The sequence below is a fragment of the Hyperolius riggenbachi genome, chromosome 11, assembly GCF_040937935.1.
Source record: "Hyperolius riggenbachi isolate aHypRig1 chromosome 11, aHypRig1.pri, whole genome shotgun sequence".
Classification (NCBI taxonomy): Eukaryota; Metazoa; Chordata; class Amphibia; order Anura; family Hyperoliidae; genus Hyperolius; species Hyperolius riggenbachi.
The window spans coordinates 9,404,559-9,426,293 of NC_090656.1; the positions used below are offsets into that span (position 1 = coordinate 9,404,559).

Consider the following 21,735-nt stretch of genomic DNA (forward strand, 5'->3'; position numbering starts at 1 on the left):
TTTGCAGCTTCGTCTAGGGCAGGTATTTCACTGGCTATAGGTCTTAAGTGGGAATGATGAAAAGCAGCTTCAGGCGTAGGAATCTCTTCTCTATTAAATGGAATCTGGTTACACTCCATGAGTGTTGGTAGGGGGAGCTCAAGTTTACCCCGAAGAGAGGCTACCATCAGTCCACTGGCCCTTCTTCCAGAGACCTCAGTAATGCCGCTACAGGTTCCCAAGGTATAAGGATAAACTTCTCCTTTCACGTTGAAATGATCAAAGAGTTCTGACGTTGCTAGCGAATGATTGCTCTGATCATCAAGAATGGCGTATACTCTTAGAGTCTCTTCTGGTTGACCGCTTGGGTATACATTCACTAAACATATTTTCGCACAGGACTTGGCATGGAGATTATCACTGCAGACCTCTGTGCATGAAGATGATACTGATGTGTGAGGTCCTGTTTGAGTGGAACTCTCCCCGCCATGCGCTGTCACTGGGGAAGAATCTGCAAGCTGTGTAGGATTGAGCTGAGATGGATGGAGTGCTTGTACATGATCTTCACAGCCGCAGTCTTTGCATTTAATGGGAATTTTGCAGTCCTTGGCAAGGCGTTCTTGAAGTGGTTTCTTTCTAAAGCCAATACACTTTTTGAGGGCATGTGGTGCTTTGTGAATAGGACATAGGCGATTAGGGTCTTCAATCTTATCGCCCAGATTGCTTTCGGTTGGAGTAGTTGAAGGTGTGGGGAGGACATCAGTCTTTTTTACTGATACTGGACTTTTGCGGCTTGTATTGTCAGGGTGTAAGTGGTCAGATTTAGCGGGAGGCAGACCAGGGGTATTGAGTTGACAGTAGGAGAAGCTTGGATCATTCTTGATCTCTGCAATGTCTCTGATGAACTCACAGAAGTAAGAGAAAGGAGGAAAGGAGACTTGATACTGTCTTTTGTACCTTGACCCTAATCCAGACCACTTCTCTTGAATATTGTACGGCAGCTTGGAGACAATGGGGTTCACTCCCTGAGATGTGTCCAGGTAACTGAGGCCTGGTAGGTGAGTGTCTTGCTTAGCCAGCTGAAGTTCTAGAAGGAGGTCGCTGAGCTCCTGAAATCTCAGACTGTCTTTGCTGGATATGTTTGGAAAGTTCTTCAAACGTTTGAGCAAGGCATTTTCTATAACCTCAGGGCTGCCAAAGCTCTGCTCTAGTCGGTCCCAAGCAGCTTTGAGGCCTCCTGTAGGATTGCAGAGGTGAACTGATCTGAGTCTCTTTACACGTTCTGAAGATTGTGGGCCTAGCCACCGGATGAGAAGGTCTAGCTCTTCAGCTGCAGTGATGCCAAGATCACTAATTGCACCTTTGAAGGCATACTTCCAGGCTCTATAATTCTCCGGCTGATCATCGAACTTTGTCAGGCTTGTCTTGGTAAGCTCCCGGCGAATCATAAACCTAGCAAACTCTGACATATCTGTTCTCTCTGACTTTGGGAATGAGTTTGCAGGCTGAGTGGCATTGAATGCATTATTTGTGGAATTGTGGCGAACAGATGCTGGGATATAAGGGACTGCATAGGCATTCAGCTCAGGAGCTGGTTTAAAGTCAATAGGCCTAGTCTCATGTGAATATGGAATTGCTGGGCTGGCAGGTGTTTGATGACTTGCTGGAAAATAAGATTGCAGATAAGCATTTAAGTGCTGAGCTTGCTGAGGCCAAGGGCCTTGGTTCACTGTGGCATATGAGGAAGGATCAGGATGGCAAGTAGGTAATGTACTGTTGTGATCTTCGGTATGAGGTGGGGCAGAAGAATCAATCTTCCGTTGCTCTGGAAGAATGTTTGTATTGCGAGGCACATCTAAAGCAACCGATGGTTCACTTTGATGGTTCAGAACATAGTCTCTTGTTAGTTTAAGGGGATCCTCCTCTTGAATTTCGCTTAAAATTGTATTAACCTCATCACACTCATTGGCAGCTTGCTCTAGAACCTTCAGCCTTGCCATTGCTGTGGCGTGCGCACATTGTTGTTCCAGGATCGTTATTTCTGCCTTTTTGCGAGCTGCATCAATTTCCATTTCTGCTTTTCTTTGTGCAAAAGCAGCCTGTATTTTAAGGGCTTCGGAATCTGCACGTGCCTTTATAAGTTGCTCGCTGATACTTGAATACTTTGATGATCGTGATTTCGAGGATCGTGATTTCGATGATTGTGATTTCGATCGATTTGACTGCTTGCTGGAAACAGATGTGTGAGATTTGCGAAGTTGATTGATTTTGGCCTCTGCTTTAGACTGGATTTGTAATACTAGGCTTTCTCTTTCAGAATTCAGGATTTGAAAACTTCTTAGCTCATTTAATGCATCTTCTGTGTTTAGTCTTTGCAGAATCATAATGTAATTTTCACTTACATCTTTGTACTGTTGAAATGCTTTAGATAGCAGTCCTAGAGCTGATTCTAGGGATGACACATCATTTGTGAACTGAGATACTGAATTAGAGTGAGTCAGCACTTCTTCCCAGAAAGTTGTAACTTTTGATGAGAAACTTTGTCTAGAACTTTCTAGATTTTCTTTCACCTTCCAAGTTGGCTTAGTGAGCCTCTTTCCTGTGTCACTAGACTGCAGACTTGGATCTGTGCTTTCCTCTTGCACTGACTGGAGTTGTGCCTCACCCTCTGCAGACGACTCTTGAGACATGGTGACAGGCAGCTAGAACAGAGCAAAGGGGAAAGGCTTGTAGCTGTGTGAGGTAGTTGAGCTGTGTCAGAGCTGCAGCTGTCCTTTTCACACACACACACACAGTGATGATTTGGGCTGACACTTTTAGTGCCTTGGTAGTCTTTGACTGTATGCTGCTGGAGCTGTAACTGGCTTACAGCTCTGTGAGACAGTTTCTTCTGTAATGGCAAGCCGTCTTTTACTGTTCTGACTCGGCTATGCTGGCAGTGAGTGTAGATATTACAGAGACAGCTTACTCTGTGTGTGTGACTGACCTGTAATAGTATGGCTCACTCCTTTACAGTCTCATCAGACAGCTTAACTCGATCAAATTGACACGAAGAAAGGTCTAAGTGTTTATTCTTCACACTCCAGATCTTGTAAATGAACAATTCGATAGGTAAAAGACGATACTTTGATCAGGTACAGAGAGACTTCTGCATACAATCATGTACTGGCATAAAATGGCCCCTCATAGCAGAGTGGGAGGAGTTAAGCATCACAAGTCTAACTACAGGAGCTGAGAAGGGGAAAATTATACAGTACAATAAATCTCTGCATTAGCAAACAAAGATAATGGACAGTAGGGGGCAGCAGAGTGTCAACACAGATCAATAAAAATAAATCACAAAGACATGGGACATGACACCCCTCCCACAGTGGTGCGATCTCCCTGCAGTAGTTTGTGTCTATGCCGCTCCCACAGTGGGGAGATCTCCCTGCAGTAGTTTGTGTCTATGCCCCTCCCACAGTGGTGAGATCACCCTGCAGTGGTTTGTGTCTCTGCCCCTCCCACTATGGTGAGATCTCCCTGTAGTAGTTTGTGTCTCCTCCTCTCCTACAATGGTGAGATCTCCTTGCAGTGGTTTGTGTCTCTGCCCCTCCCACAATGGTGAGATCTCCCTGCAGTAGTTTGTCTCCTCCCCTCCCACAATGGTGAGATCCCCCTGCAGTAGTTTGTGTCTCCTCCCTTCCCACAATGGTGAGTTTCCTCTGCAGTGGTTTGTGGCTATGCCCCTCCCACAATGGTGAGATCACCCTGCAGTAGTTTATGTCTTCTCCCCTCCCATAGTGGTGAGATCTCCCTGCAGTAGTTTGTGTCTCCTCCCCTCCCACAATGGTGAGATCCCCCTGCAGTAGTTTGTGTCTCCTCCTCTCCCACAATGGTGAGATCCCCCTGCAGTAGTTTGTGTCTCCTCCCCTCCCACAATGGTGAGATCCCCCTGCAGTAGTTTGTGTCTCCTCCTCTCCCACAATGGTGAGATCCCCCTGCAGTAGTTTGTGTCTCCTACCCTGCCACAATGGTGAGATCTCCCTGCAGTAGTTTGTGTCTCCTCCCCTCCTACAATGGTGAGATCCCCCTGCAGTAGTTTGTGTCTCCTCCTCTCCCACAATGGTGAGATCCCCCTGCAGTAGTTTGTGTCTCCTCCCCTCCCACCATGGTGTGCGATCCCTGCATTAGTTTGCGTCTCCTCCCCTCCCACAATGGTGAAATCCCCTGCAGTAGTTTGTGTCTCCTACCCTCCCACAATGGTGAGATCTCACTGCAGTAGTTTGTGTCTCCTCCCCTCCTACAATGGTGAGATCTCCCTGCAGTAGTTTGTGTCTCCTCCTCTCCCACAATGGTGAGATCCCCCTGCAGTAGTTTGTGTCTCCTACCCTCCCACAATGGTGAGATCTCCCTGCAGTAGTTTGTGTCTCCTCCCCTCCCACAATGGTGAGATCTCCCTGCAGTAGCTTGTGTCTATGCCCCTCCCACTATGTTGAGATCTCCCTGCATTGGTTTGTGTCTCCTACCCTCCCACAATGGTGTGATCCCCCTGCAGTAGTTTGTGTCTCCTCCCTTCCCACAATGGTGAGTTTCCTCTGCAGTGGTTTGTGTCTATGCCCCTCCCACAGTGGTGCGATCTCCCTGCAGTAGTTTGTTTCTATGCCCCTCCCACAGTGGTGAGATCTCCCTGCAGTAGTTTGTGTCTATGCCCCTCCCACAGTGGTGAGATCACCCTGCAGTGGTTTGTGTCTCTGCCCCTCCCACTATGGTGAGATCTCCCTGCAGTAGTTTGTGTCTCCTCCTCTCCTACAATGGTGAGATCTCCTTGCAGTGGTTTGTGTCTCTGCCCCTTCCACAATGGTGAGATCTCCCTGCAGTAGTTTGTGTCTGCTCCTCTCCTACAATGGTGAGATCTCCTTGCAGTGGTTTGTGTCTCCGCCCCTCCCACTATGGTGAGATCTCCCTGCAGTAGTTTGTCTCCTCCCCTCCCACAATGGTGAGATCCCCCTGCAGTAGTTTGTGTCTCCTCCCTTCCCACAATGGTGAGTTTCCTCTACAGTGGTTTGTGGCTATGCCCCTCCAACAATGGTGAGATCACCCTGCAGTAGTTTGTGTCTCCTCCTCTCCCACAATGGTGAGATCCCCCTGCAGTAGTTTGTGTCTCCTCCTCTCCCACAATGGTGAGATCCCCCTGCAGTAGTTTGTGTCTCCTCCTCTCCCACAATGGTGAGATCCCCCTGCAGTAGTTTGTGTCTCCTACCCTCCCACAATGGTGAGATCCCCCTGCAGTAGTTTGTGTCTCCTCCTCTCCCACAATGGTGAGATCCCCCTGCAGTAGTTTGTGTCTCCTACCCTCCCACAATGGTGAGATCTCCCTGCAGTAGTTTGTGTCTCCTCCCCTCCTACAATGGTGAGATCCCCCTGCAGTAGTTTGTGTCTCCTCCTCTCCCACAATGGTGAGATCCCCCTGCAGTAGTTTGTGTCTCCTACCCTCCCACAATGGTGAGATCTCCCTGCAGTAGTTTGTGTCTCCTCCTCTCCCACAATGGTGAGATCCCCCTGCAGTAGTTTGTGTCTCCTCCCCTCCCACAATGGTGAGATCCCCCTGCAGTAGTTTGTGTCTCCTCCTCTCCCACAATGGTGAGATCCCCCTGCAGTAGTTTGTGTCTCCTCCCCTCCCACCATGGTGTGCGATCCCTGCATTAGTTTGTGTCTCCTCCCGTCCCACAATGGTGAGATCCCCCTGCAGTAGTTTGTGTCTCCTACCCTCCCACAATGGTGAGATCTCCCTGCAGTAGTTTGTGTCTCCTCCCCTCCTACAATGGTGAGATCTCCCTGCAGTAGTTTGTGTCTCCTCCTCTCCCACAATGGTGAGATCTCCTTGCAGTGGTTTGTGTCTCTGCCCCTCCCACAATGGTGAGATCTCCCTGCAGTAGTTTGTGTCTGCTCCTCTCCTACAATGGTGAGATCTCCTTGCAGTGGTTTGTGTCTCCGCCCCTCCCACTATGGTGAGATCTCCCTGCAGTAGTTTGTCTCCTCCCCTCCCACAATGGTGAGATCCCCCTGCAGTAGTTTGTGTCTCCTCCCTTCCCACAATGGTGAGTTTCCTCTGCAGTGGTTTGTGGCTATGCCCCTCCCACAATGGTTAAATCACCCTGCAGTAGTTTATGTCTCCTCCCCTCCCATAGTGGTGAGATCTCCCTGCAGTAGTTTGTGTCTCCTCCCCTCCCACAATGGTGAGATCCCCCTGCATTGGTTTGTGTCTCCTACCCTCCCACAATGGTGAGATCCCCCTGCAGTAGTTTGTGTCTCCTCCCTTCCCACAATGGTGAGTTTCCTCTGCAGTGGTTTGTGGCTATGCCCCTCCCACAATGGTGAGATCACCCTGCAGTAGTTTATGTCTCCTCCCCTCCCATAGTGGTGAGATCTCCCTGCAGTAGTTTGTGTCTCCTCCCCTCCCACAATGGTGAGATCCCCCTGCAGAAGTTTGTGTCTCCTCCTCTCCCACAATGGTGAGATCCCCCTGCAGTAGTTTGTGTCTCCTACCCTCCCACAATGGTGAGATCCCCCTGCAGTAGTTTTTAGTCTCCTCCTCTCCCACAATGGTGAGATCTCCCTGCAGTCGTTTGTGTCCCCTCCCCTTCAACAATGGTGAGATCTCCCTGCAGTAGTTTGTGTCTCCTACCCTCCCACAATGGTGAGATCTCCCTGCAGTAGCTTGTGTCTCTGCCCCTCCCACTATGTTGAGATCTCCCTGCATTGGTTTGTGTCTCCTACCCTCCCACAATGGTGAGATCTCCCTGCAGTAGTTTGTGTCTCCTACCCTCCCACAATGGTGAGATCTCCCTGCAGTAGCTTGTGTCTATGCCCCTCCCACTATGTTGAGATCTCCCTGCATTGGTTTGTGTCTCCTCCCCTCCCACAATGGTGAGATCCCCCTGCAGTAGTTTGTGTCTCTGCCCCTCCCACTATGGTGAGATCTCCCTGCAGTAGTTTGTGTCTATGCCCCTCCCACTATGTTGAGATCTCCCTGCAGTTGTTTATGTCTCCTCCCCTCCCACAATGGTGAGATCCGCCTGCAGTAGCTTGTGTCTCCTCCCTTCCCACGATGGTGGTTTGTGTCTATGCCCCTCCCACTATGGAGAGCTCACCCTGCAGTAGTTTGTCTATGCCCCTCCCACTTTGGTGAGATCTCCCTGAAGTTCTTTATGTATCTGCATCACCTGACCACCCAACCCCCAGCTCCGCCCTCTGCTGTGCAACAGGGTTCGCTGGGTGGTCACAGGAAACCCCTCCCAGGTCTGTCCTGTCTACCTGTGGGAGGGGCATCTTTACTGCTGTTGGGTGCAGCTCTGAGGAATGTTTGTGCCAATTCTGAAACCAGGGATAATACTGCCTAGTCTTCCAAAATGTCCTGGGAGGAAAGGGGGTGTTTCCATTTAGCTAAACAGCCTAGGATAAGCATCACTGGGAGGGCAGGGTGAAATGCTAATATACAGCAATATTTAGATGTAGGAAATGTTTCTGATGCTGAAACCAGACATATTACCGTAAAAGTCGTATCCTGAATGATTTACTGCATTCTACTATATGCCACTACAGCGCCTCTTTAATGAGAGTTCGCTATTTGCAGCGTCTTTCGGACGTTTATGTCATTATGACAGGGCCTCTTTAAATGAATGTAATATTTACCAGCGTATTCCCCCTTCATCATGCTTGTCTGTCTGTTCATAGGCTGCTGTAACGTCATATGCTCAGACAAGACCGGGACCTTAACTGCCAACGAGATGACGGCCACGAAATTAGTCACCTCGGACGGCTTACATGCAGAGGTGAGTCGCAGCGCATTTCCCGTGTTCCTGTCAGGCAGAAGTCTAGTCTCTCTATTTCACAACCTCAGACTGCCACCCTAATCTTCATTTATGTATTTGTGTGTTTTTAAATCTCTGTATCACATTACTTACGTTACAAATAAATAGCGGTGGTTTATTATGATCTGTATGGTTCTACCCTTTTATCAAGCTCAACCAATAAACAGAGGCGTAGCTATGGGGGGGCAATGGGGAACATATGCCCCGGGCGCAGCACTGTGAGGTTACTGAGCGCAGCCACCACACTCCCACGTACATGATAGGCGTTTCGCTGGCAGACCAAAGTGCTCCCGCTTCTCTCCCTCTCTCAGCAGGGGAGTGCGGAATCATTAATAACAGAAGATTCACCTGCTCCGACGTCATCTCTCCTCTGCAGCGCACCCAGTGTCCTCTCCTTGGTAACAGCGTCGCCTCTTGTCACATGACACCGCTGTTACCAATGAGAGGACTCTCGGCGGGCTGTAGAAGAGAGATGAAGTAATTGCTGGAATATTGGAGCCGGTGAGTCTTCTGCTGTTATTAACACATCTGGTTATTTATAGGGGGGTACATCTGGCTATCTGAACAGTGGGAAGGGGGCACATTTGGCTATCTGAATGGGGGGAAGGGAGGAACATCTGGCTATCTAAAAAACATTTCTACATTTGGCTCCACCCATGACCACACCCACATTCTGAAGTGTGGGCACACGTATTTTTGTCCCCGGGCACGGAAAACCCTAGTCTAAGTAGAAAAAAACAACAACAAAAAAACCCCTAAAAACAGCATAGAGCAAGTTAGCCATGGGCACTCTCCCCCTGTTTGTGGGCTGCTGGTGGCAGTACATGTGGCAGCGGATTTGTCTGCAGGGCAACAGGGCCATTTTGCTGAGCCCACCGGCGGCACAGAAATGGGGAAGAGCCTGTGGCTAAATTACTCCGCTTTTTTTTTTTTTATCAAGACACATAAAAGTAAACCTGGTCATGAGCGGGTGAAATCTCACCCAGAATCTGCCAGTTATGGTAAGTATGGATTTCTCTAATTAGTGGCATCTGCGTTAATATGTTGGGTGTATTATGTGACCTAGCTCAACACTATTCAGTAGCTCACTGCGTAATCCTGTGTCTTATAGGGCAGCACGGTGGCCTAGTGGTTAGCGCTCTCGCCTTGCAGCGCTGGGTCCCCGGTTCATATCCCAGCCAGGTCACTATCTGCACGAAGTTTCTATTTTCACCCTGTGTCTGCGTGGGTTTCCCCCGGGCACTCTGTTTTCCTCCCACATCCCAAAAACATACAAATAAGTTAATTGCCTTCCCCCTAAATTGGCCCTAGACTACGATACATACATAGACATAAGACTATGACAGGGATTAGATTGTGAGCCCCTCTGAGGGACAGTTAGTGACAAGACAGTGTACTCTGTACAGCGCTGCAGAAGATGTCGGCCCTATATAAATACTAAAATAAATAAAAATAAATCTTGCTGTCTCTGCAGATCACCGGGGTTGGATATGATGAAAAAGGCACTGTGAACTTGTTACCTAGCAATGAAGAGCTTCGAGACTTTTCCAATATATCAGTAGGCAAGCTGGTGGAGGTAAGATGGTTTCTATGCTATTAATATGCCCAGATTTCAGCACGTCATTCACCACCGCCCTCTTTCTTATGCTGTGGTGGGGCAGCTGCATCAGCCATGACCATGTAGTATAAAGAGGAGGAGCTTCTCTGGAATGGGTGGGTATAAGTGGGAGTGATTTGTGCTCACTAATAAAATGTCATCCAAATCCTACTCCCCTAACCCATCAGACTATTTTCTGTGAAGAAATAAGGGGGGAAAAAAATTAAAGTGGAAAATGAACCTCCGGACTAAAAATCTACTCAGCAGAACTGAAAAGGCTTGGTGTTTCTTTAACAGTTTCACAGCATCAGAACTTTGTTTTTCTTACCAAAGCATCATTTTTAGCTGCATTTTTATCTAAGCTCCACCCATCACAGAAAAAAAGCCCGGGCTTTTTTTCCCCTGATGCTGTGCAGAGCATGATGGGATTTCCTATGTTGTTGTTCACGTTGCCTAGCAACTGGGAGAGGTGCTCAGGACACAGGACAGTTGGAACTGTGTCTCTTGCTCCCTGTCACCTCCTTTCAACCAAAAAGATGGCTGCCATCATGAAATCAAACATTTGCCTGTTCTTTTAAAACAGGGTGGGTAAGAGATTATACTACCCATCTATTTTAATTAACATAACTAATGTAACTTAAAGCCAATGGGTACCGGATTACAAAAGAAAAAGTCAGATACTCACCTAAGGAGAGGGAAGGCTCGGTCCTAATGAGCCTTCCCTCTCCTCTCCCGGTGCCCTCGGTGCTGCGCTGGCTCCCCCGTTCGTGTCCGCTGCCGCAGGGACTTCGGAGGTCTTCGGGAGCACTCGGGCTTCCGAAGACGGGCCGCTCCATACTACGTACGCGCGAGCGCGTCATAGAGGGCGCTCGCGCATGCGTAGTATGGAGCGGCCGCGTCATCGGGAGCCCGAGTGCTCCCGAAGACCTCCGAAAGCTCCCGAAGGCATGTGGAAGTGGCAGTATTTGACCGAACTGGTCTAATACTGCCACTGGGGATCCTGTGCGGGACCTGGCACCGGGAGAGGAGAGGGATGGCTCATTAGGACTGAGCCTTCCCTCTCCTTAGGTGAGTATCAGACTTTTTCTTTTTTAATTCGGTAAACATTCACTTTAATGACAGTATGTTTGTTTAGGCTGGAGTTCCTCTTTAAAGGGAACCCAAGCTGTGAGACATATGAAGGCTAATAGGTAATTTGCATATTCAGTAGTGGTGCATTGTGGGTAACCGCAAATGTTTACTTACAGCTGAATTATCGCAAGTTTCCTTCTGTTTTATGAAGGCAAATTTCACCGAACATATGAAGGCTGACCTACTGATCCTCTGCCTCTAATACTTTTAGCCATAGACCCTGAACAAGCATGCAGCAGATCAGATGTGTCTGGATTAGCCAGACCCTTGTTTCAGGTGTGCGATTCAGACACTACTGACCAGAAAGATCAGCAGGTCTGCCAGGCAACTGGTATTGCTTAAAAGGAAACAAAATACAACAGCTTCCGTATGTCTCCCACTTTAAGTTCCAGTTTCACACTTTAAACCACCAAAAACAGGCCTTCAGGGAATAACGCGTTACTATGCGGTATTCCCCTTCTGGCATCCGGCCAAACAGGAAGTAGCGTGCGCTTGCGGTCACTTCCTGTTTCGTGTATGTGGAAGTGCACCGAAGCGTATTGCAAAGTTTTCACGCATGCACTTTGCACGGCCAACATTTATAAAATACCTACGTCACCATAGACGTCGACGCAGGAACACGCACTAACGTAGTTATGGAAGCGCGTCAGATTTAGGACTTCCGGCGCACCGCAGGTAATATGAAAGCACCCATAGACTTCTATTGCCCTATGGTAGCAGTAACTTCAACTCAGTTATAAGAGATGAGCAACAGCATAATAACCTTTAAAGAAAAACATGTGTTACAGCTGATACAAATCATGCAATAAATCTTCAGTTTGTGTAATTCCTTCTTTCATGGAATCAGACATATTGTTAATATCCTGTGTTTACAAAAGAGCTCTCTGCCGTGCCGGGAAGGGAAACCGGAGCTGTTTGGCTGCTAGGGGCTTTCTTCCAATGACCAATTTAGCCAGCATTTAGTTTCGTCTGGTTGTCATTTTTCCACCTCCGTACTCATGCTAAGCAGTCATTGTTGAAGCAGAGACTATTACACCAGGTCTGAAGGATAAGCATAGCTGGGATTCATTGGTATAGGAGTGGTACATCCAGCCATGTTTTTGGATGATTTTTCCAAGTGGTAGCATGTAGATAGTGAATAGCAAAACTGGCAGGATTGATCCCTGGGGGATGCCGTATTTTAGTGCTACAGGGTTGGACAGGAAAGCTCTCCAAGGATATTTTGTATGTTCTGCCAGCCAGGAAAGGTCTGAACGGCTGGAGAAAGAAGTTCTCAATACTGCAGTACCCCTGTTACCTGCTATGCATGTTTGATGGAGTGTAGCAGCCTGTGAAATGACTCAGAGAAGATGGTAGACCAGAGACTTCCCCAGTTCTGGTGTGATCGTGCTGAATGCAATACTTTTTGTATTTTATGAAGCGTGGTAGGATTAGGAATTCGTTCAGGGATATCTGGAAGTGTTTGTTTACCTGCTGAATCATGTTTAGTGCATGAAAAGTCTTAAAGTGGTGCCTGATGAATAAATATTTGTACAGAGGCAAAGCTATGGGGAGGGCAATGGGGGACATATGTCACCGGGTGCAACACTGTGTGGGTGCTTAGCCGGCCATCGCATTCCATGTGCGTGAGAGGAGGCCTGCTGGTCACCCGGAGTGCCCCTGCTTCTCTCCCTCCTTCCATCTGCAGAGGAAAGCACAAACATTAATAAAAGCAGGAGACTCACCGGCTACAACGTTCCTGGAGATGATGTCATCTCTCCTCTGCAGCCCGCCAAGTGTCCTCTGCTTGGTAACAGCAGCGTCATGTGACAAGAGACGACGCTGTTACTAAGGAGAGGACACTGGAAGCACTGCAGAGGAGAGATGATGCCATCGCCGGAACGTTGAAACCAGTGAGTGTTTTGCTGTTATTAACATATCTGGCTAACTAAAGGGGAGGCACATCTGGCTATCAAAAAGGGGGCACATCTGAATGGGGGAAGGGGGCACATTTGGCTATCTAAACAGCATTTGTACATTTTGCTCCGCCCATGACCACACCCACATTGTGATGGCCCATTTTTTTGCACAGGACTGTCCAGAGGGGGGCGCAGAAAACCATAGTTATGCCCCGTATGATGTATGTGATACTTAGTTTCTTAACTTTCCTTTTAAAGATACCTCGACAGTATAAGCTGTGTCCATGCTGATAGCAAACAAGCTGCAGTGTGTGCTGAGCTCTGCTTGAAAAAAAGTTAGTGTACCCGAGGCAAAACCTGATACTTGCCTAGTTAGAGGGAAACATCTGGATCCCGCACAGGCTCCCCACGTCCTCCTGGCCCCCACTGTTGCCACAGGCGGACCACCGAAAGAAACTGAGAGCTTGTCTGATTTCTGATCATGACCGTGCTCCCCTTCATGCAAGTGGTGGGGATGCGGAGGACACAGAATACCTCTGGAGGATTCAGTAGCTGCCCTCTACCCAGGTAAGTATCTTTTTTTTTGGCCGAGGTTGCCCTTGGGTTTACTTTAAAGAGAGCCCGAGGTGGGGTTTTAAAATAAAAAAACCTATGCTACCTGATCCGGGGGGGATGGGCAGATCAATAAGCCGCCATCCATGCCGCTCCTAAGGCCTGCTAGGGCCCACTTTCACTTTCGTGACCTCTGGGGCGTCAATGCTGGAAGGACAGAAAGACATTCTCTCATCCAGCGTGCAGGGAGGCGGGGAAGTGGTAGGGGGTGCGGCCAGAGAGAGACAGCTTCCCATTGGCAGCTAGGGAAAGCCTGCAGAAACACCCCCAGTGGGTATTTTTAGCAGGGAATCCCTCTCCCCCCATAACCCTCCGGAATAGCGACAATTTTTGTCACTAATTTCGGGGGGCAGTAGCGCGGGGGTGGGGGGCAGAGAGCGGCATGGGAGGGACACAGAGGCAGGTAACATGCTGCAGTGTCCCATCTGCCCCCCCCCCCCCCCCCCCCCCGCACCGCCTCGGGTTCTCTTTAGGTGAAACTCTTCCCACTGCTTCTACAGGTGTAACCTGGAACTCTACACTCCTTATCATCCCTCTACTGGAATGGCATTAACAGTGCTGAGTTAGCTTGTCTAGGTCAAAATTCATTTTCTAAATCATTTTTCTGTGTCTTTCCTATTATAGGCCGGATGTGTTGCCAACAACGCCGTCATCCAAAATGGAACCCTGATGGGTCAGCCAACAGAGGGCGCCCTGCTCGTCCTTGCCACAAAGGTACAGTCTCATAACCATCCTCTTTATCTCAGGTCATCCTGGTAACGAGTCTGATGACATTACAGGGCTGACTTACCAAGATAGGCGCGAAGAAAACTGGAGCAAATGTGGAGAAGATGTCGCCTGTAGGCTGTAGCGCCTCATGGGTGGTTGCTTATGGCGGTTCCGCTTCCCCCAATGGAGCTCAAAACATGATTCGGGAACAGATGCCAAATGGCTTTCTGTTTGGCTGCAGAAAAAGCATTTAGCACCGGCTAATTTCCACCCAATGTTCCAAAACGATTGATTCCTTTCTGAAAAGAATTGATTCAGAAGGAATCGATTTCTGCCACACTGCACATCAATTTCCTCTATTCAGCTGGGAAAATCGATTGTTTCGAGGCAGTGCAACACTATGGGCCATCAATTTACCAATGTCCTCACCCCGCCCCTGATCGACTTAAATTTTACGTCCTGTCTGATCGATACTTTTGAACGATTTTTGGTCAAAATCAATCAAAAATAATTCGATCTGACATTTTGGGCAATTTATTCATCTTCAGGGAATGGAAAAATCGATGTGTATGCGCTCCTTAAAGAGGAACTCCAGTGAAAATAATGTAATAAAAAAGTGGTTCATTTTTACAATAATTATGTATAAACTTGTGACCTTAGTACGTTTAAAAACGGGCTAGGTCTGTCACTACATCGCTGCGCGCCACACACGTGCACCCGCCCGCCGTGCATACCCGCCCCTTCCAGCCCCGTCCTCCTCACTGTGCTCTTCACAGTGTCTCTGTCCGTCCCTGCACATGCGCAGTAGCGCAAAACACGGGACACACACACAGGAAGTGCAGAGACACTTGATTATTATTATATAGGATGATTTTAGTCAGTGTTTGCCCACTGTAAAATCTTTCCTCTCCCTGATTTACATTCTGACATTTATCACATGGCGACATTTTTTACTGCTGGCAGGTGATGTCAGTGGAAGGAGAAGCTGCTTGCTTTTTTGGCAGTTGGAAACAGCTGTTATTTCCCACAATGCAACAAGGCTCCCACAGTGTGATGTCAGAACCATGGTCCTGACATCACACTGTGGGAGGGGTCTCACTACAATATCAGCCATACAGCGCCCCCTGATGATCAGTTTGTGAAAAGGTAATGATTTCTCATGGGAAAGGGGGTATCAGCTACTGATTGGGTAGAAGTTCAATTCTTGGTTACGGTTTCTCTGTAAAGTGGAACTGTAGGGAAAATAACATAATGAATTAAATTGCTTATTTTTTTTCAATATTCATTTATAGATGATTTAGTGTTTGCCCATTGTCAAATCTTTCCTCTCCCTGATTTATATTCTGACATTTATCACTGGTGTTGACGTGTTTAGTTCTGCCAGGTGATCTGTACGGAATGTTCATTACTGAGAGTTCTATGCATAGAGGGATATAGTGCTTGCTTGGCAGTTGGAAAAGCAGTTATTTCCCACAATGCAATAAGGGTTCACAGATGGCAAAGTGTCAGGACCATGGTCCTGACATCACGCTATGGGAGGGGTTTCATCACAATATCAGCCGTACAGTCCCCCTGATGAGCTATTCATGAAAAGAGTTCATGAAAAGGTGAAGATTTCTCATGGGAAAAGGGGTATCAGCTACTGATTGGAATTAAGTTCAATCCTTGGTTACTTTACCTGCAATTGACACCATTAGGATGTGTCAGAGAGTTTGTTGAAAACCTCTAATTTTCCGGTTGAACTGGTTGGCATTGTTTTCTGTTTTTGTTTGTTTTTGGTCGCCGTGGTAATCTGCACACGTGGTCAGTGAAGTTTGTCCTCGCAGCGTCCTTCTGGTATCAGGAGGTTGGCACTCCCATTTTGGCAGCTATGGGTCATTTACTGGGCAGGGTGGAGGTTGGTGTTTGCTCAGTATAAGAATGCTGGGAATGGAGAGTAGCATTGCTCAGCCTGGTGGAAGCTGGTTCTACGTACCCTGAGCCTTGTCTACCTGGTTATCTCCTCCAACCAGCCCTGCAGCTGTTCACTGTGATATCCTACAGCCACAGACCAGCTGACTCTAGCTCATCATACACAGGAACGCAAATAGCACAAGTGAAACACTCCAGAGCGCTTCTGAGCATTTTTAAAAATGCTATCGCTTTGAAAAGCGCTTGCCTAATGTATTTGAAAGGGATGGAGAACACCAGAGCGATGTGATTTTTTTTCCCCAAATGCAAACGCGGGTCCTGCAGCATTTTTCCTGATTTCTGAGGCGATTCAGCCTCAATGTTAAAGTGAACCAGTGACGAAGCACCCTCATGTATTTTACCATATATATTGGTGGGAACATTCAAGAAACCGCCTACCCTGCTCTCTGTTTCATTCTTCACTGCTCAGCCTGCTTGTTATCAGCCATGAATATCTTGTATATTGTATCTTGTATATTGGTGTACACCATTGTCTGTATTATTATGTACCCCATGTTTGTTTTTTACTTTGTACAGCGCCACGGAATATGTTGGCGCTTTATAAATCAATAATAATAATGATAAAATCCCCGACTGAGCATTCAGTCTGGCTTTGCTCAGGAATCATTATAGCTGAGTCATTATCGCAGAGCCAGAAGGGGGCAGGCTTGGGCTTAAAAAGACATCAGAGAAGACAGACTCCGCTATAATGATTCCTGAGCAAAACCAGACTGAATGCTCAGTCGGGGATTTTATCAGGGCTGATAACAAGAAGGCTGAGCAGGGTAGGTGTTTTCTCTAATGTTCCCACTGATATACATGGTAAAATACATGAGGGTGCTTTGTCTCAGGTTCACTATAAGTATAGGACAGTGGAAAATCGCTCTGAAAAGTGCTAGATCAGAGCGATTTTCCAAGCGTTTTTGTTACAGAAGCTGTTCAGTTACAGCTGTACTGTAACAAAAATAACAAACACTTCACCAAAACATTCCAAAAACTTCCAGGCATGCTTAGAAAATCGCTAGGCACATGCCTAGAATCACCTAGGAAAATCACTTCAAAAAGCACTAAGCGTTTGCAATTACGCTCTTGCTTTTTGGTGTGCACTGGCCCTTATACACAGGATCTCAAAAAGCACAAGAAAGGCTCTTATTACACAGACATAATTGTATTTATTCAGATGTTTGTACACACATAATTGTTTAAAGAGAACCCGGGGTGGGATTTAATTATGTTAGTGGGGTACAGAGGCTGGTTGTGCACACTAAGACCAGCCTCCGTTGCCCCATGGTGTGCCTCCAGGACCCCCCTGCGCGCCGCTATACCCCCCGCAGTGCTGGCGACACACAGCGTGTCGCCAGCACAATGTTTACCTATGCGCTGTCAGCGCCGCTCCCCCGCCTCCTCCGCATCGGCGCTACCCGCCCGTGTCCCGTCTCTCCCGCTGATAGGAGGGAAGTGACGCGGGCGGGTAGCGCCGATACAGAGGAGGCGGGGGAGCGGCGCTGACTGACAGCGCTTAGGTAAACATTGTGCTGGCGACGCACTGCGTGTCGCCAGCACTGCGGAGGGAATAGCGGCGCGCAGGGGGGTCCTGGAGGCACACCATGGGGCAACGGAGGCTGGTCTTAGTGTGCACAACCAGCCTCTGTGCCCCACTAGCATAATTAAATCCCACCTCGGGTTCTCTTTAAAGGACAACTGAAGTGAGAGGTGTATGGAGAACACTAAAATCTTAAAAAGCCTCCACAATGGATACAACAATTATTAAAAATGTTCAACATATTCTCAGTTCATGCTGGATTGTAAAAAAAAATATGTAAAGTAAAAAAATTGCATCCATTCAAAGGACCACTATCGCGAAAATAGTAAAATGTAAAATACATGTAAACCCATTCAAATAAGAATTACATTTCTTTCTGAGTAAAATGAGCCATAAATTACTTTTCTCCTATGTTGCTGTCACTCACAGTAAGTAGTAGAATTCTGACAGAACGAACAGGTTTTGGAGTAGCTCATCTCCTCATTGGGGGGTTCTCAGGTTTTTATATTTTCAAAAGCACAAGAACAACCATGCTGAGAATCCCCCATGAAGAGATGGACTAGCCCCAAATCTGTTGGTCATTTGCTTTATGTGGATGCTTTTAGTACGCGAAACAGGAAGCAAGGAGTCTGTTTACAAATGACCGCAGGCCTCTCATTGATGCCACGATCATTGACATGGGGACCTAGATCAATGAGTGGGAACGGTGTTCCCATTCACTGATCTCCGGGCTAACGGGCGGCGAGAAAGAGCACGGGAGCGCGCGGTCGGCTGTGGCTCGTTTTTTTTTTTGATGGATGTAGCTCTTACGTCCATGATGCATTGGTAGACATAGGTAGACGTCCTAAAGACTAAAGTAGTTAACGGCATTAAAACAAAAACAACTGGCATTTGTGTTCGAAAAAACGACATTGTTCAAGCAGACGCCCACTAGCGGCTGCGCAAGGGTGGTTGTGATTTGCTAAGCTCTGGAAGTTGAAAGCCTCCATGAATGCCCACTGTGGCATTTGCGTGACTGAGCCCTAAGCATTGCCACGGCTATGATTTTGATGCTTGGTGGGGCTTTCTCTTGACTTAAGTGCTGTAATTGGTTTATAAGTGCTTTTCATTAAGGTGACAACCATGGCGGGGATTGTGAAAGGGAAGTATGGGTGTCACACCGTTGTGAAGTTTGTTGCCAGTACTGGTTTAGCTGCTTGTCACATGACCTGTTCCTGGTTTATTGTTGTATAATGTGCTCATGACACACCCATCACTCTGACGTATAAATGCCTATAGTATATAATAGCCGTCCATAAAGTGATGTGTCCAGTGGTACGCCCCCTTTGTACTGCATACCCCCCAGGTAAACACTCAGAACTACAGATCCATCTTGTCACAAGTCACATGCAGAAGTCAGGTTGTTTGACCAGGAAGCTTTTTCATTGTCCCCTCTATGAACCGGAGAGGGCGGTCAGTTCAGGGTGTTTGGGCTCTGCACGTTGCCCTGCTGTGTTTGGTGTGTGTAAATAATCAGTGAAAAGGCCCAGCAAATACCAGCGGGCACCTTTCCAGGGCCAGATTTGTAGTTTTTACCACCCAATGCCCACTATCACCTGCTGCCCCCGGAGCAACGGCATCCCCCCCCCCCCCCAACACGGCAGGGATTAGATTGTAGGCTTCTCTAAAGACACTTAGTGATGGCAGGGATTAGATTGTAAGCTCTTTGCCGAGTGGCACCTTCGGTGAGTGACAGCCGTCTCAGAGGTCATTGCAAGTGCCCGTTTGCTGCCCCTTCATCCCCCAAGTGTCAGATTCGGCTGTTGTAGCCACTCACTGCTATGTGCAAACTCTGTGTAGCAGGACGAATGTTCGGCAGGCTAACTGCTACTTGCCACCCTGCTGCCCACAGCCCGCCCTTTGTTTTCCTGTCGCCCTAGGCCATGGCCTTTGCGGCCTTGCCTGAAATCCGGCCGTGCACCTTTTATTCTGGAGCAGGAGAGGTGAGATGTAGCCAAGCTCTGGAAATAACAGGGAGACAGTGACGAAGGGCGCACCACCAGAAAAACTTCCGGTGCCCATACACCTCTCAACCTGCCGCAAGATCGACCATCAGATAGATCTCTTGGATCCGTTTGCAACCTTTCCGTTTGTTCAGTATCCATTCCAATCCGCAAACTGACCATTTTTTTTAAATGCAAGTGTGAACTGGGCCTCAAAGTGGTCAGTGGGTATCTTGAATAATTTATTACCAGCGGCATAACTAAACTTAATAGCCCCCCCCCCCCCCCCCCCCCTGCAAAAATAATAGCATGGGGCCCTCTTTGTCCCCAAACCCCCTGGGATTGGGAGTCTGCGAATTGCAGCAGGAAGAAATGACACGCCCTCCTGCACACAGTTTTTATGAGTAAATGGGGAGGTGTATTTGCTAATTGGCTGCACTTGCGGTTGGGGAGAGGGAGGAGGAGGAGCCCCCTGCAAAGGCAGGGGTCGCAGGGATGATTGCACATGCTTTCTACTTTGTCACTACAGGGCCTCTTTAGCATACTGTACTTGCTGGAGGTTGAGAGAGGCAGCAGCATACTAACTGAGCTTGATAAAGAAGCTTTAATGAAATGTTTACCTGCAGTGTAAATGGATCCAGGCTCTGTAATGACAATGTTTACATTGCAGGAAAATACACTGATTATACAGTATTATGCTGGTTTGTATGGCCTCCTTTACAATGCAACATTTACACTGCAGCTCCACCTGCTGGCCCTGGCAAAACATGACGCCTGCTCGGCAATGTTTGCTGTTTCATTAATAAATGATGAACCTTTTGTCTGAGGGAACGAGCAGGATTACGCTGAGGGCGCAAATCTATTGTCTGAAGGAATTCCCTGCCTTTATTTAAAGCTCAGGAACATGAAATGGCCTGCTTGTGTTTAGTTTGTAATTACCGAATGCAGAAACGCCCTCCGACGAGCCCGGCTGCCAACCTGAGAGGATTAATGGAGAGCTGGCAGAAGCCAGGAGAAACGTATATTGTTATTTAGCAGCATGAGGCCGGGTGCTGGAATGCTGTGCGGCAGCTAAAGCGGCCAATCAGAATTCACCTTTCATCTCTTCACAGCAGCCTGATCCAAGCATGATTTGTCAGCTGACTGATGGGTTAGGTTGTGGATAGTCGTCCTTCATGAGCATAAGAAACCAATAATGGGTAAAGAGGCGCCCAGGTATAGATAAAACCTGTTATTTGACTGTATACTGGTAGTTAGACGACTGTGGTGGCCTAGTGGTTAGCGCTCTCGTCTTGCAGCGCTGGGTCCCCGGTTCGAATCCCAGCCAGGTCACCATCTGCACAGAGTTTGTATGTTCCCCCCATGTCTGCATTCCTCTGGGCACTCCAGTTTCCTCTCACATCCCCAAAACATATGGATAGGGTAACTGGCTTCTACATGCACTACATGATACATACACTACACAATACATACATAGACATGTGACTATGGTAGGGATTAGATTGTCAGCTCCTCTGAGGGACAGTTAATGACAAGACATTGGCCTCAATTCACTAAGCTTATCTCCTGTCTTTAATAAGTCTTCTAGAGTTGTTACCATGGTGATAAGGCATGTAGTATTCAGGAAACATTTTACCTCAGGCAAACCTAAAGTTAACTCTTCTGTCTTTAAGTTAACTCTTTAATCCTTAAAATAACTCCAGAGTTAAAGACAGGCTGTTCATTAACTACGTGTGAAAATAACTACAGAGGAGGTAAATTAACTACAGAGGAGGTAACTTAACTACAGAAGAGGTAACGCAAGGAATGAAGAGATAAGATAACTCTCTCACTGTGAGGAGGTAAGTTTTCTCTTGCCTTATCTCCAGCATGATCTTAGTGAATTGAGGCCAAAATACTCTTCACAGCGCTGCGTAATATTTCAGCACTATATTTAAATAAATATGAGAAGGAAACACTCAACATCATTGTAAATATTACCAGTTACCAGGAGATATGCCCACAACAGCAGAACACATCATTACAGTTTGGATAAACTTGATAGAAACGAAAGTACCAACTGCCGACTCCCATCCCCACCCTCCCCCCTCTTGCGGTCATCTCTTAAAGAGAATCTGTACTCTGAAATTCTTACAATAAAAAGCATACCATTCTATTCATTATGTGCTCCTGGTCCCCTCTGTGCTGTTTCTGCCATTCTCTGCTGCAAACCTGGCTTGTAATTGCCAGTTTTAGGCAGTGTTTACAAACAAACTAACCAGCTTCTAATAGGCTCAGCTAAGCAGAGTGTGTTAGTCACACAGAGCCTGCAGGGGGTGTGTACAGCTTCTAGCTAATCACAAGCAGCCCTGCACATTCCAGTCTGACTGCCTCAGCCTGACTGTGCCGACTATAGAGAGAAGATTAGATCATATAACAGAGATAACACAGCTACTGTGCAATTAGGAAAAGCTGCAGTAAGCCAGACCACATTAGAAAAGGC

At 47.6% G+C, this 21,735-nt stretch overlaps 1 protein-coding gene across 1 annotated transcript in view; it reads left to right on the forward strand.

Moving 5' to 3' along the window:
• Positions 1-21,735, forward strand: part of ATP2C2 (ATPase secretory pathway Ca2+ transporting 2) — a 214,591-nt gene that overhangs the window by 146,776 nt on the left and 46,080 nt on the right. The window contains exons 13-15 of the mRNA XM_068260802.1: positions 7,696-7,793; positions 9,307-9,408; positions 13,695-13,784. Coding sequence (XP_068116903.1) covers positions 7,696-7,793; positions 9,307-9,408; positions 13,695-13,784 — 290 coding nt within the window. The remainder of the gene's footprint in view (positions 1-7,695; positions 7,794-9,306; positions 9,409-13,694; positions 13,785-21,735) is intronic.